General features: G+C 40.0%; 1 protein-coding gene across 1 annotated transcript in view; it reads right to left on the bottom strand.

Annotated features, from left to right (window-relative positions):
• LOC131220911 (probable LRR receptor-like serine/threonine-protein kinase At1g56140) overlaps positions 1-13390 on the bottom strand; it is a 56410-nt gene extending 43020 nt beyond the window's left edge. The window contains exons 1-3 of the mRNA XM_058215846.1: positions 13200-13390; positions 10632-10803; positions 10305-10376 (exon numbers count right to left, since the gene is read on the bottom strand). Coding sequence (XP_058071829.1) covers positions 10305-10376; positions 10632-10803; positions 13200-13374 — 419 coding nt within the window. The 5' untranslated portion in view covers positions 13375-13390. The remainder of the gene's footprint in view (positions 1-10304; positions 10377-10631; positions 10804-13199) is intronic.
• Between the last annotated feature and the right edge of the window lie 1430 nt (positions 13391-14820).

Here is a 14820-nt window from a genome sequence, read left to right as displayed (position 1 = left end):
CTACGAGACAAGATGGGATGGGATGGGCTGGGCTGGGATGGGGAGTGGTGTGTGTACGGGTGCCGGCGCAGGTGCGGGTGTACTCACGTGGGGTGTGTATGTGTGTATGGGTACTCGCGAGACTTTATTTATGAAAGTGTAGTCGCACTTGCACCTTTTCATTTTAAACTAGAGAGATGTAACTGTTGGGTTTAAACCAAACAGACCTAACCCTTTAAAAGGGTGCTTAATGCACCACTTCAGAATCTATATAAGGACTTCCATTCCAGTTTCAAAAAATAAAATCTTTCTTATCTTCTTAAAACTCTCTATCATCTGGTTTACAAGTTTTGATTGGTGAGTTCGTCGCTCAGTCAACTCAGAACTTTTAGCTTAAACTGCAAGTGGTTCAAGCTTGTGTACAGTGAGTGCACCGCTAGGACCGGGTCATAGTTGATATATCCTGGAGGTTGATTGCTCTGGAAACCTGTTTCACTTGGGACACTGTCCAAGGGGAGCAAATTCGATTTCAAGCAAAGTGACTCACATCATGCCTCGACTCAAATATATAAGTTTTGTATCTCAAATTTAATTTTCCTTTTTCTTTTTAGTTCTTGATTTTAAATAGTCTATTCGATTCAGCCAAATATTCCAACACTTAGGACTCAAGAGGGTTGTGGTTAATAAGCTTAGCCTGGGTTTTGCATGTAGTAGACTGAGCTCGACTTAGGGCTGTCAATGGTCGGGGCATAGGCTTGGCCTAGCAGTTCAAAATTCGAGCTGAAGCCAACCTGAAGCCTGGCCTGTTGACAACCCTAACTTAACCCAACTAGATATTAAGAATAATAAGCTTGATCTCTATGTGGCCTAATTACTAACCATGTTATATTTTATATCCATGCTATCCATCTATTTTGCTAGATTATTTTTTAGCATGAGCCTAAAAACAAACAGATCTAATTCTCGAGGGAACCATATTATGGTAAATAGTGGTGAATAACTATTAATAAGTCACACAAGTTTTTGATCGAGATGATATTTGTATTTGTTTTTGTTTTTTTTTTTTAAATTTAAATTCGTCCAGTTTTATGTGACCTTATTAATAGGGTGGATGACAAATGAATGTTGCCGATACATTATGGTGGGCCCTGGAATTTTTTTAATGACAAGACGTTCAACCACTACTATTTCTTATAATATAGTCCACCTGAAGTTTGGATTGTCTTCATTTTTTAGCTCAAGATTTAAAATAATATGATAAAATAAATGGACAATGTAGATATAAAATACATACATCAAGGTGAGCCCCACGATATGGGTGTTGGGGGCAAACGGCGGAATCACACGGAGATGAATCTAGGATAACAATCCAAAAGCGCCCAGCAAAAAGGAAGGAGAACACAACGATTTAACATGAAAAAATCTTTCGAGAAAAAACCACAGCACGAAGCAACAAAAATTCACTATAAAAGTAGAAATTACAAAGAAAGAAGACTTACCCGATTCGAACAACCTTAAATCTCACCCTTGCTACACCTCTTTGAAACCCTATAACTATTTAGAAACCCTTGGAATGCATCCCAATCCCATTTACACCCATATATATAGCCTTGGAAAGAATCCTAAACGAAATCGAAAATAAATCCCACAATTTCGCAATTTTACAAAAAAATCTGCGTAGAATCTGATTAGATTTATGACATCAAATACAACAATCTCCACCATATCTTCAATCTTCAAACGCGTAGCTCCTTGTCCTCTTCTCTTATCTCTGCCTCGCATCATAGCTTCATTAATGCTTCTCGTGCACACTCCATATTCCTTTTACGTTATTGCCAAGCCTAGAGAAGTTGTACAAAACTTAAACTTCTCTATAGGAACAACATTGGTGAGCATGTCTGCTGGATTCACACTGGTATAAATCTTCTCCATAGTTATGCCTCCTTCTTCAAACACCTGTCAGATAAAGTGGTGACGAACATCAATGTGTTTAGTACGAGAGTGATAAATAGAATTTTTAACCGAATTTATAGCACTTTCGCTGTTGTAATTAATCAGCATGACTTCCTGCTGAAGCCCCAATTGATTTATCATGCCTCTTAACCAAACACTTTCCTTAAACATTTCTGTCACTGCCATATACTTTGCTTCGGTCGTGGAAGGAGTCACTACGGACTAAAGTTTTGACATCCAACTAATTGCTCCACCCGCTAGAACAAACAAGTATCCTGAAGTTGACTTTCTGGAATCCATATTGCTTGCGTAGTCTGAATCCACATAACATACCAACTTTGCCCCTATATTCTTAAAAGTTAAGACAAATTTTTTTATACCTCAAATGTATCGAAGTAGTCATTTCACCGCTTCCCAATGTTGCTTGTCGGGGTTTAACATGTATCTGCTTACAACACCGACTATCTGTGAAATCTCTAATCTTTTACAGACCATGACATACATTAAACTACCAATCACATTCGAATAAAGCACATGAGACATAACATGTTTTTTCTCATTTGATTTAAGACATTGTTCTGAGAAAAGCTTGAAGTGAGCAGCGTGGGGAACGCTCACCGACTTTGCCTAGTCTATCTCATACTTGATTAGCACCTTTTCAAGGTATTCTGTCTGTGATAACCAAAGGTTGCTCATCTTCCTATATCTATGAATATTTATGTCGAGAACCCTCTTTGTAGCCCCCATATCTTTCATCTCGAATGTTCCTGATAATTGAGTCTTCGGTACGTTGATTTCAAACGTATCATGATTGACGATCAACATATCATCTACATACAATACTAGGATGATGTATTTGTCATCACTCAGTGTCTTGTAATAGACACAGTGATCGTATTCACTCCGAATAAATTTCTGACTCATCATGAAAGAATCAAATTTTTTATACCACTGTCCAGGCAACTATTTCAGGCGGTACAACGACTTCATTAACCTGTAAACTTTTTTCTCTACCCTTTTAACTTCATAGCCCTCTGGTTGCTTCATATAGATCTACTCTTCCAACTCTCCATATAGGAATACAGTCTTGACATCTATCTGTTCCAACTCAAGATCATATTAGGCAACTAATGCCAACACAAATCTGATAGATACTTGCTTAACCACTATGGTGAATATCTCTGTGAAGTCGATTCCTTCTCTTTGAGCATACCCTTTACTACTAGTCTCGCTTTATATCTGTCATATTTTCTTTTGAATAACTACTTACATCCGATCGCTTTTCGGCTCACTAAAAGCTTCACCAACTTTCAGGTGTTGTTTTTGTACAATGAGTCCATCTCATCGTCCGTAGTCACCTTTCACTTTTCTGCATTAGGCTCATTAAGAGCCTCCTGAATAGTAGACGGGTCTCATTCATCTGTGATGAGGGCATATGCAATATTAGAGTCGTCTCTATATCTTTTCGGTAACTTGCGATCATGCGGTGTGTTTATTCTCACAGGTGACTGCTCCACCTGCTCTTATACCTCTGTCTGTGCATTTGTCTCTACTTGAGTATCATATGTGTCAATCTGGATATCTACGATCAACTTTTCTGGTTCCTCTTGCTCATCTTGATCATTCTTGTGGAATATGGAGTTTCATCAAATCTGCTGTCATGGCTAGTGATAACCTTGCATGTGACATTGTCGAATAATTTATAACCTTTCACACCAATACTATAGCCAACAAATATATACTTTTTGAATATATGGTCTAGTTTATCTCTCTCAACTAACAATACATGAGAGTAAGCCTCATAACCAAATATGCGCAAATCTGAGTAGTCAATCTTATGATCACTCCATACTTCTTCTAGAATTTTTCATTCAATTATCATAGAAGGAAACTGGTTCACCAAATAACAAGCTGTGTTAACGGCCTCTGTCCATATGTTATTGCACAATGCAACATTACTTAACATGCATCGGACCCTCTCTAAGAGAGTTCGATTCATCCGCTCAGTCACACCATTTTGTTTGAGTGTGTGGCGCACTATGGTATGCCTAATGATCCCTTCATCATTGCGATATTCATTAAACTCATTGAAAGTAAATTCTCCACCATTGTCAGTCCTTAAAACCTTTATATTTTGGCCCTGAATGTTTTTCCACCATTGCCTTCTATTGTTTGAATATGGTGAAAATTTCAAATTTATATTTCATTAAGTAAACCCAAACTTTTCAAGAGTAGTCGTCAATGAATGAAACAAAGCATGACGACCCCCAACGGAAACCTCTAGCAATAGCCCCCATACGACAGAGTGCACATAATCAAGCACTCCCTTACATACATGTTTTCCTGATTTAAAAGATAATTTAGATTGTTTACCATATATATAATGCTCACATATATCTAAATCAGAATTCATATAAGCTGGAATCGAACAACGATCAGATAGTACCTTCATGCCCTGCTCACTCATGTGACCCAGACGAGCATGCCACATATGTGCAGACATGGAATATACAACAGTCGCTGCCGCTCCACCTGCTAAAGTGCTCTTGATCAACCTGTAAAGGTTTCCATGTCTTTGCGCTCTCATAACTATGAGTGCTCCTTTTGAAACTTTAAGGACACCATTAAGACTAGTGAACTTGCACCTATAGCCTCAAGTGCACCGAGAGAAATCAGAATCTTCTTCATATCAGGAACATAACTAATATCAGTTAAGGTATGCTATATCCCATCAAACATCTTGATGCTCACCGTACTAATAGTCACAATATTATAGGCATTATTATTGCCCATAAAGACCTGTCCACTATTACATTCTCTATAACTAACGAACCAACTCCAATGAGGAGTCATGTGATATGACACTCCTGTGTCAAGGATCCACTCATCTTTATGATATTCATGCAAGTGTCAAATCATGGACATGGACAAAACATCACCTCCACTTGTCTCTTCATCAGATGTGACAACATTGGTCTCCTTGAAAGAGGCCTCTGAGTTTTATTTCTTTGCTTTAAGATTTGTACAATTCTTTTTCATGTGTCCAGTCATCCCATAGTTCCAGCATTTCAATTTTTCTTTTCCCTTGCCCTTAGATTTGGATCTAAGTCTTGAAGATCTTGTACCTTGATTAGTGTTCCTGCCTCTCGTAAATAGTGCATTAGAAGATGTCCCCATGCCACAGTTTATCTTTCTCATGGCCTTCCCTTGAAGGGCTGAGATAACAGTGTCCACACTCAGGGATTTATATGTGGTGCACAATGAGTCTCTGAATGACTCATACGATGCCAGAAGAGAATTCAACAACATGCATGCTTGATCTTCATCTTTGACCACTTCCTCCATATCCAGTAACTTGTAAATTAATTTATTAACGTAACTAATGTAGGCCCCCACATCTCCACCCTCTGTCATCTTGAAGGTAAACAACTGTAACTTCAACTATAGGCGATTCTTAGTGAATTTTTTCACATAAATATCATCTAACTTCACCGATAAACTAGCTGCAGTTTTCTCTCTCAAAATATTATAGAGAACCCTATCCGTGAGACACAAACGAATTGAGGATAAGGCCTTCTTATTAAGAGTATTCCAATCATCATCACTCATAGTCAGCTTTCACTCCTTAAGAGAACCATAGGGCTGAAAGTTGGATGGGTTCAACCTGATCGACCCATGATCGACCTGACATTAGGTTGGGCTTGGGCAAGATGTATCGGGTTTGGTCTCGGGCTTGGGCCATACAAACACCAACCCGATAAAACTTGGGTTGGGCTTGGGTTGAGGTCTTGGGTTGCCAGACTCAACCTGAACCCGATCAATATATAAGTTCCTTATAAATTAATTATAATTGAGTGCAGATCGTCTGCGTTGAAGGCACAAAAAATCCCAATGCCATCAGGTTTCATTGATCCACGTCATTTCGATGACTTAAGCTAATAACACGACTTTTAAAGGATTAGTTGTCCTATATATTTAGCTTGTTTGTTTAGAAAAAATGAACTTCTTTACGATAAATAACTACATATATAATTTATAAAATTATAGGTACAAAAAATAAGACGTGTATTGAAAATATAACTGGCTAACATAATTATGAAAATATTAGCATATATCTACCTGACCCACCGGGCCAACCCGACCGAGCCCGCTTAGGTTGGGCTTGGGTTGAGAATTCCCAACCCGAGGTTGGGTTAGGTTAGGATTAAGGTATGGGAACCTTGGGTTGGGCTAGGGTTGAGCACCAACCCAACCTACCCGACTTTCAGCCCTGTAGCACTATCTTCACCTTGCTTGGTTAAGGAACTGATCATCTTGATCTTTTATAAATCAAAGTTATTTTTACCTGAGTACTTCTCAATGTTATATCTAGTGTTTCCTATTAATGCCAATCCTTTAGATTTAGGCTTGCGACCCAACAATTGCTCTGATAACACTTGTTGGGAAAATGACAGAATCACATAGAGATGAATCTACGATAACAATCCAAAAGCACTAAGCAAAAAGGAAGGAGAACATAACAATTTAACATGGAAAACCCTTTCGGGAAAAAACCATGGCACAAAGGAACAAAAATTCACTATGAAAGTAGAAATTACAAAGAGAGAAGGCTTACCCGATTCGAACAACCTCGAATCTCACCCTTGTTATACCCCTTTGAAACCTTATAACTATTTAAAAACCCTTGGACTGCATCCCAATCTCGTTTACGCCCATATATATATATATATATATATATATATAGCCTTGGAAAGAATCCTAAACGAAATCGGAAACAAATCCCGCAATTTCGTAGTTTTGCGAAAAAATCTGCGCATAATCTGATTAGATTTAAGACATCAAATACAACAAAGGGCAACATTGTCTTGGGTGAGGCTAGCGTGCTCCCACTAGATTGTGACTATCCATACTCAGGCACCTAAAATGTGTGTATGTGGCATCCATTACATGGGACTTGGGTTAGGTGAGTAGTGGTGAAATGCTTAGATTTGATTAGTAGGTCGTATGTTATTAGAGATAAAACAATGTAGTGTGTGGAAAAACCTTATAAAAAGCGGGCCATCTCTGATAGTGTACTGCCTCACCAATCATATTTCCTCGCATCATTTCACCGCCTAGGTGGGTGTGGGTGGTGAGCTACTCCCCCATTGCATGGAATGAGTAGTGTTGGGAGGGAAAATAGTAAGTCGGATAGCTTAACTTGTGGAATGGACCAACTCTACTAAACAGCACAAGCCCCTCGACACCTGAGCCCTAAAGGGCATCTACGTCTAGAAATAGGTTGACCTCCTAGAGGAATGGTGAACTATAAGGACACACAAAGAGGAGACCACCGTAAGTCTACTCAAATGGCCAATTGCCGACCTAACCTATAGGTCGGCCATAGCTCGGCCTTAGATCGGCTATAGGTCAATTATAGGTAGGTCATAGTCCGGTTGAGGCTCGACTAGAGCTCGATCATAGCTCGACCAGAGCTCAATTTTAGGTCGAGATGACCTCTAAGAGAAGGCATATGCCGGTTCCATAGAGAACTCGGTAAACGACCTATCCATGAACTAATAATCTGAAGATCCTTCCAACGACCCAAAATCTCTCCCAAGATCTTCAGAGGATCAGATCGGATCCCAAGAACTTCAGGATCTGATAAGGATCCTGAACGGATTTGGAAAAAGGATTTGTCTCCGGTATATCAGGAAAGACTCCCTACCACGTACGTCTTCCCTCTCCTATAAATAGAGATATTCCCAGCCAATGTAAGGTATGCACATCTACACCCTAATACTCGACTGGTAACTCTTTTCCAAAGATATCCTACCCATTGAAAGACCCCAGAGATCTGACTTAAGCATCGGAGGGTCCCCTGTACAAGCCAGGGTCTCCTTTGTTTTTTGTTCTTTTTTGTGCAGGTTCGAACGGGTTAGCCAGGGAGGGTCTGTCGGAAAACTGCATCAACAAGTAGTTCACCGTCCACCTTAGTATTATGAAATGATGCAAGAATATTTGATTGGTGGTTGCATCATGTAATTATATATGAGGCAAATATAACTAATTGTTGACTGGGTCCTGCCCCTACTTGGATGGATTACCATCCCCGCAGATCTGTGGAAGGGTCCATCGTGATGTATTGATTTATCCATCATCTATTTTCTTGAATCATTTTAAGGTATGAGCCCAAGAAAGAGACAAATCCAACGCTCAAGTGAACCATAACAAATCAGGGACTTGGGTTACATTAAATGCACAGAGTATTAAATGCAAGAGTCATTTGTAGTGTGATCAGTTGAACATTGTATCTGCTTCATTCTTAGACTCACACAAGGAATGGACGGCACGGATAAATAGATACATCAACCCCTCCACAGATGGGTTTCCCTTCTTCCTTCATCCCTCAGTCCAGGACTGGCTGAACTAGTTGGTGGAAGTTTGGCAGATAAGGTTTGAAAGCATTTCTTTAGCATTTTTGGGTTTGCCCTCTTCCCTCATCCCTCAGTCCAGGACCAGCTGAACTGGTGGTGGCAGCTGCCCCTACCAGGCGGTAGCATCTCAGAATTATGGTGGCTTTCCCCCTCCTTTATTCTATGGGAAATCTGGAGGGCCTGGAATGAGGCAAGTTTCGACGGCTCTATGGTTTCTGCTTCAGGGGTGCTTAAAAAAGTGAAGTGGTGGTTGGGGAAAGTGGACCGTGGAAATCCAAGGCTCTCATCCTAGCTGATGATCCACTCCCTTGCTCCCTCTGAGCTGGGGATATCTCGCCCCCATCCCCCTCCAAAAACATTCTCTATTGTGAAGTGGATCAGGCTTAGGGAGGGTCGGGCCAAACCGAATGTTGATGGCTCTGCTTTATCAAATCTTAGGCCATCAGGTGGGAGGTGGCATTATTAGAGACCGGCAGGACAATATGATTTTCGCTTTTGTCAAGGGCTACGGGCACAGTTCCAACAACTTGGCGGAGCTTCGGGCGATGTGTGATGGGATGGCCTATTGTATGAACCTCCGAATAAATAGAGTGATTGTTGAATCGGATTCAAAATGGGTGGTGGACTCACTCAATGAGAGGTCCAGCAATACCTGGAAATGGAAGCACTAGCTGAGCCGGGTTAGAGGGTATCGAAGTAGGGGATCTTTTAATCTCTATCTAATTCTGAGAGAAGAAAATGGCCTGTCAGACGGTTGGTCAAAAAAGGGTGCAGAGTCAAGTGATCCGGATTTTCCGGGAGACCTTAAGCCTGCCCTGTCTTGTCAAGCGCCAGTATCCTATCGGTTAAATAAGGCGGGGTTTGGCTCTATTAGAGAGCATAGATAGAAATTCGCAGTGTAGGATATGATAGGCAGGCTAGCCTTTTTTGTAATGGGTCTTCCCCGCGTAGCCTAGTCCTGTACGTCTTGATTTATCAATGAATACATAGAGATTTTGGAAAAAAAATAAAAGCCCCTCCACAGATCTGCCTGGACGGTAATTCGTCCAGACATGGGCAGGACGCAATCCCAGCAGGGCTGGATGCAATCCACGTTCATATTAAATTAAAAAACAGAGAGAGAGAGAGAGAGAGAGAGAGAGAGAGAGAGAGAGAGAGCTCAGATCATGCTTGACAGACCATGCCTCACCATTGAGGCTACACAACCTCGATCACCATCGGTGTGGCGTGGCCCAATCCGCTTCGATGTAAAAACAAGGGAAGGGGATTGCTGTATGCATACTAGGTAAACTTTGTGGGGGCCCACCGTTGTTTAGGTATTTTATCTATTTCATCCATCTATTTTATCAGCTAATTTTAGAACTTGATTATCAGCTAATTTTAGAGCTTGAGAACAAAAATAAAGCATATTGAGAGTTCAAGTGGACCACAACAATGGAAAAAGTGTCAATCAAAAGTCTACGTTTAAAATTTTCTTAAAGCCAAGCTGATATTTGTCTTTTCCCTTCATCTATCTCTGAGTAATCTTACGAACTGTTGAAAAAAACTGATGGAAAGTTTCCACGGTAAAAATCATTACTCCCACTTGAATTTTGAGTTCAACTCATAAAATAAGCTACTAAAATTGATGAACAGTATAGATAAACTACGATAAAAGCCTACTGAGCTAGTCAATACGCAATCCAAATTTCCAGAATAAGAGACAAGTATAGATCATTTTTTCCCCAACGTTCAATCGATGATCATAACTTCTGATTAATGGATGTTTATCCTTTGCAATCAAATCATCGGATGGCATCATTCATTTCAACTCTACATCAAATATCCACCAACCAACTACTCAAGAAGTTAAATAAGGGTAGTTTTTTAAACTGGGTCCCAACATTTGAACGGTTGATATTAGTTAATTGCTTGTATCATAACAGCAACAACGAAAAAAGGGAGGGGAGTCCGTACAGGTGTGTCAAGAAAGTCAGGTTTTGGAGCTCTTCCGGAATTGGCCCTATCACATTCAACCCCTTCAGTTTGCTGAAAATAAAAAATAAAATAAAGTGTAAGTAGGATCCGAAGGACTACACGAATCGGTAATCCACTACACCTTTACCTACACGTTGTATTTACTCTCGATGATCAAAGCCATTCATCTGGTGATCCACACTATGGATGAGCCATTACACAAAGATCAAATCGATCAGGAAATTCTAAAGATCCAAGGCCCACCAGACGGTTCACTTGATAAATAATATTTTCTTACTAAGTTAGCATATCTGAGTGTACACTTACATTTGGGTTATGTGGCAGGTGGATCCACCGTTGAATGAGCAATCACATATGATCCCTGGGTTGCTAATCGTTGATGAATTAACGGCGATCCCGTTACATGGCTCTCCACTTATGTTCCATTCATTAGAAGCAGAACGACCCCAATGTTGGAAAATGGCATTAAGAGCTCTCACTGGCCATACACATATAGAAAATGTTATAATAAGCCCATGGGGGCCAACACTAATCAACGGCAGTTAGGAAACCCAAAAAAAGAAGGGAAAATGAGTCGGAAATTATAATATTTTGGAACTATGTGGGGCCCAACCGTGATATCCACGTGGAATCGAAACCGTGAATCTGGTGTAACTCCTCGTGTGCACCATACATCCCAAGAATCATCCGCAACAAAATCCCAGGTGAGACACACTACACGGAGAAATGTACAGTCATCCATAAAACCCATATATTCACTTGTTGTGGCCCATCTGAATTTTGGAATGGGTTGATACAAGGTTTCTTCCTTCATCCTAGTGGGGTTCACCTGATGAATGGGTTGGATGACATATAACCTACATGGTCGACCCCACGTTCCATTTGATGTGTATCCCACTTCCCATCGTCCCCCACTTTTCCACTTTTTTGTGGCCCACCTGAGTCATGGATCAGGCCTAACATTATGAAGGGGTGCATATAATGCATGGGTTGGATGGAACTCACACATCATAGCGGCTCCCACAATCTCGAACGTATGGTAACTAATGTTGGAGGTTGCTGATGAGAAAGACTTCTATCCATGTTGGGCCATGGTTCGATAATCAAGACCGTTGATCTAGTCTCATACATGGTGGATTTGAGATGTCCTGAAAACTTTTAAGATTGCAAGATCCAAACCCTTCCATTGATTGTCTTCAAATGTATGAGTTAAGTAGATGGTCATATTCAAGCCAAAATATTTCAAAGATAAATAATAATCATAATAATAATAACAATAACAACGACAACAACAACAGCAAATAATAATTAAGAATAAATTAAATAATTCTCCTCAGTTGGTTTTTTCTGATTCTTGCAATTGCAGTGAGGCCCATCCATATGTGCTTTGGATCATTGAATTTGAGGCTTTTATTTGTTGACTTTTCATCATTGAACAAGTGGTTTATTAGGCAGCCGATCTCATCAGATCTCGGTTGTACACTACTAGTCTACCTATCTCAGCGATTGGGTCATAGTTGTTCCGTTTGAATTGAGCTGCAAATCCAATTTTAACATGCTCACATTCCAACGGCTGAAAACCAAACACCAACAGGAGTTGCAATTTCGCAGAAACCCAGACTTGCCCAAGATTGGATTATAAACAAACGTGGCATATATGAACAATTTTATAAACAATCACATGAATGCTTTTATCTCCCAGTGTACTTTTGTATATGCCATATAAACTGGATTGGATATGCAAATCCAATGACCGGTAGATCTTAGCTTAAATAAATCAAAGACCTTGGTGTTGCATCAGGACAATTAGACGGTCCAATTGTTCTACGCAGACCATTTATTAGGTCCGGTATACATTTCTTGGGCCAGATTAAAAAAAAAAAATCACACCAATGAGATGATCCAATTCATCTGTAAGTTGTGGCCTTCTTTTTTATTATTCATCCATTCCCAAACTAAGGATGAGATGGTTAAGATTGCATGATAAAATTAATTCTCCCGTGATGGGCCTTACCAAAGAGATGGCTTATATTGTTGATTGGACCTGATTTTATTTAAACGATCTTGATCATCCAGTTGACAGACTATTGATAGAATGAGTAGAATGGCCTGATTTATGTTCTCTGCACTTATAGTGCTCTGTATCATTTATTTAGTACACATGATCGGCAACTAAGCATCATTAATTATCCAATCTAAGAAAATACTTATAAAATTAAATTATTATTATTTTTTTTTAAAGGCTATAGATCATCCATCTGGTGGCCCACAGCATCGATGGGCCTCAGCCCAAGAAATTGCACCACCCACTTAATCCACAAACAAATGGTCACATGCACCAAAAAAAAAAAAAAAAAGACACAACAGAGAGAGAGAGAGAGAGAGAGAGAGAGAGAGAAGAAGAAGAAGAAGAAGAAGAAGATGAAGAATGGTCTGCCACGGGGCAAAAGTCCAATTCACGCCACTTTTGGTCCATAGACCATATATGGTACAGACCAGAAGATTGATGGTTGTGATTGCATTTTTTTTTTCCATGAAAAACATAAAATAAAAATCATCTCAGGCCATCTAAGCCTTGTTCCAATAAGTCGGGTCATTAATTAGAAATGCCAGCAGCTAACTTAATACAACCCCGTCCTTTATCTGGGCTTGGGACCAGCAATGAGAGCAAGCTCCCAGCGGTGTTCCTACGTACAGAACTCCTACTTAGTCTCAACTTGCTACTTCATTAAGAGAAAAAAATTTAAAAAAAATTCAAAAGAAAGTTACAGCTGGGTTTCAATAAAAAGATTCAAAGCAAGACAAATAGAGTCCTTGTTGAGATGAAACTCTAAATTTTCATAAGAGAGAGATTGAGATTCTAAGGATGCAAACCTTCATCTGGGTCTGTTGTAGCATTAGTTGCATCTTGAGCTTTGCATCTCTCCACCAAACACAGGAGGTGTATGCACCAGAAGCAAAAGGCAAGCAGTGTATGAAATGGAGATTTTGGCATGGATCTTTTCATCATTCCATGCACCAGAGGTGTACTGTAGATAGGCCTTCTCATTTCCCGAAACTATGCAACTTAAAATCCCAAAATCCCATAAATAGATGGGTCTCTTTTGATTACAAAAGTCGTCTCCTAAAAGTCTTGTTTACACGGGTTTGGTTGATATAAAAATGAGAGTAAGGATATTTTTTACTCCCCACTAATGCAACAAAGGCTATGTTGTAAATTGGATGTCTTAAATCTGTGTTTTACCGCGCTGCTTGACCGGTCGAGAGACTTGCTCGACCGTTCGAGAGGCTTGCTCGACCAGTCGAGGCCCGATCAACTCGAAGTCCAACGAGCGTAGCTTTTAGGTGTTCAGGCCGCTCGACCAATCGAGGGTCAGGCTCGACCGGTCGAAGGGGTCCTTCGATTAGTCGAAGCCTTGGCTCGACCAATCGAGGGTTACGCAAATACTGCGCGGATTTTGTGCAGACCACGTAAATTTGATGTGGTTTCTAGATTTTTCCAAAGAGGTGCGTAAGTGGAGTTTCCTAAACTATAAATAGGGGTCCCTAGGGCTATTCTAAAGTATTCTAAGGCTTCCTAAAGGGATTCCAAGGGTTTCTAAATAGTTCTAGGGTTATCAAAGGGTGTAGTAAGGGTGAGATTCGAAGTTGTTCGAATCGGGTAAGTCCTCTCTCTTTGTAATTTCTATTTTCATAGTAAAGATCTGTCGCTTTGTGCCGTGGTTTTTTCCCGCAAGGGTTTTCTATGTTAAATCTTTGTGTTTCTCTTGTGATTACTTGGTGCTCTTGGATTGCTATCCTAGATCTAGATTTGTGTGATTCCACAACACAAATCTCAACAAGTGGTATCAGAGCAATCGTTGGGGCATAGATCTGAATATGAGGGATTAGCATCAATGGGAAGCACTAGGTATGAGATTGAGAAGTACTCAGGGAAAAATAACTTTGAGTTATGGAAGATCAAGATGATCAGTTCCTTAATCAAGCAAGGAAAAAATGGTGCTCTTGAGGAGCGAAAGTCAAGTCTACTATGACTGATGATGATTGGAATACTCTTGACAAGAAGGCCTTATTATCGATCCATTTATGTCTCACGGATGAGGTTATCTACAACGTCATGAGGGATAAAACTACGGCTAAGTTATGGGCAAAGTTAGAGGATGTCCATGTGAAAAAATCTTCTGAAAATCGCCTATACTTGAAGCGGAAGTGGTATAACTTTAAGATGAAAGAGGGTGGAGATCTAGAGGCTTACATCGGTAACTTTAATAAATTAGTTTGCAAATTGCTGGATATGATGAAAGATGAAGAACAAGCATTTATGTTGCTGAATTCTTTTCCGGCGTCGTATGAGTCATTCAAGGACACAATGTGCACCACGAATAAAACCCTGAGTGTCGACACCATTATCTCGGTCCTTCAAGGGAAGGCCATGAGAAAGTTAAACGTCGACATGAGGATATCTTTTGATGCACTGTTTACAATGGGTAGGAAT

The sequence above is a fragment of the Magnolia sinica genome, chromosome 12, assembly GCF_029962835.1.
Source record: "Magnolia sinica isolate HGM2019 chromosome 12, MsV1, whole genome shotgun sequence".
Classification (NCBI taxonomy): Eukaryota; Viridiplantae; Streptophyta; class Magnoliopsida; order Magnoliales; family Magnoliaceae; genus Magnolia; species Magnolia sinica.
The sequence above is the reverse complement of the archived record's forward strand: the minus strand, read 5'-3'. Positions and strand labels throughout refer to the sequence as shown.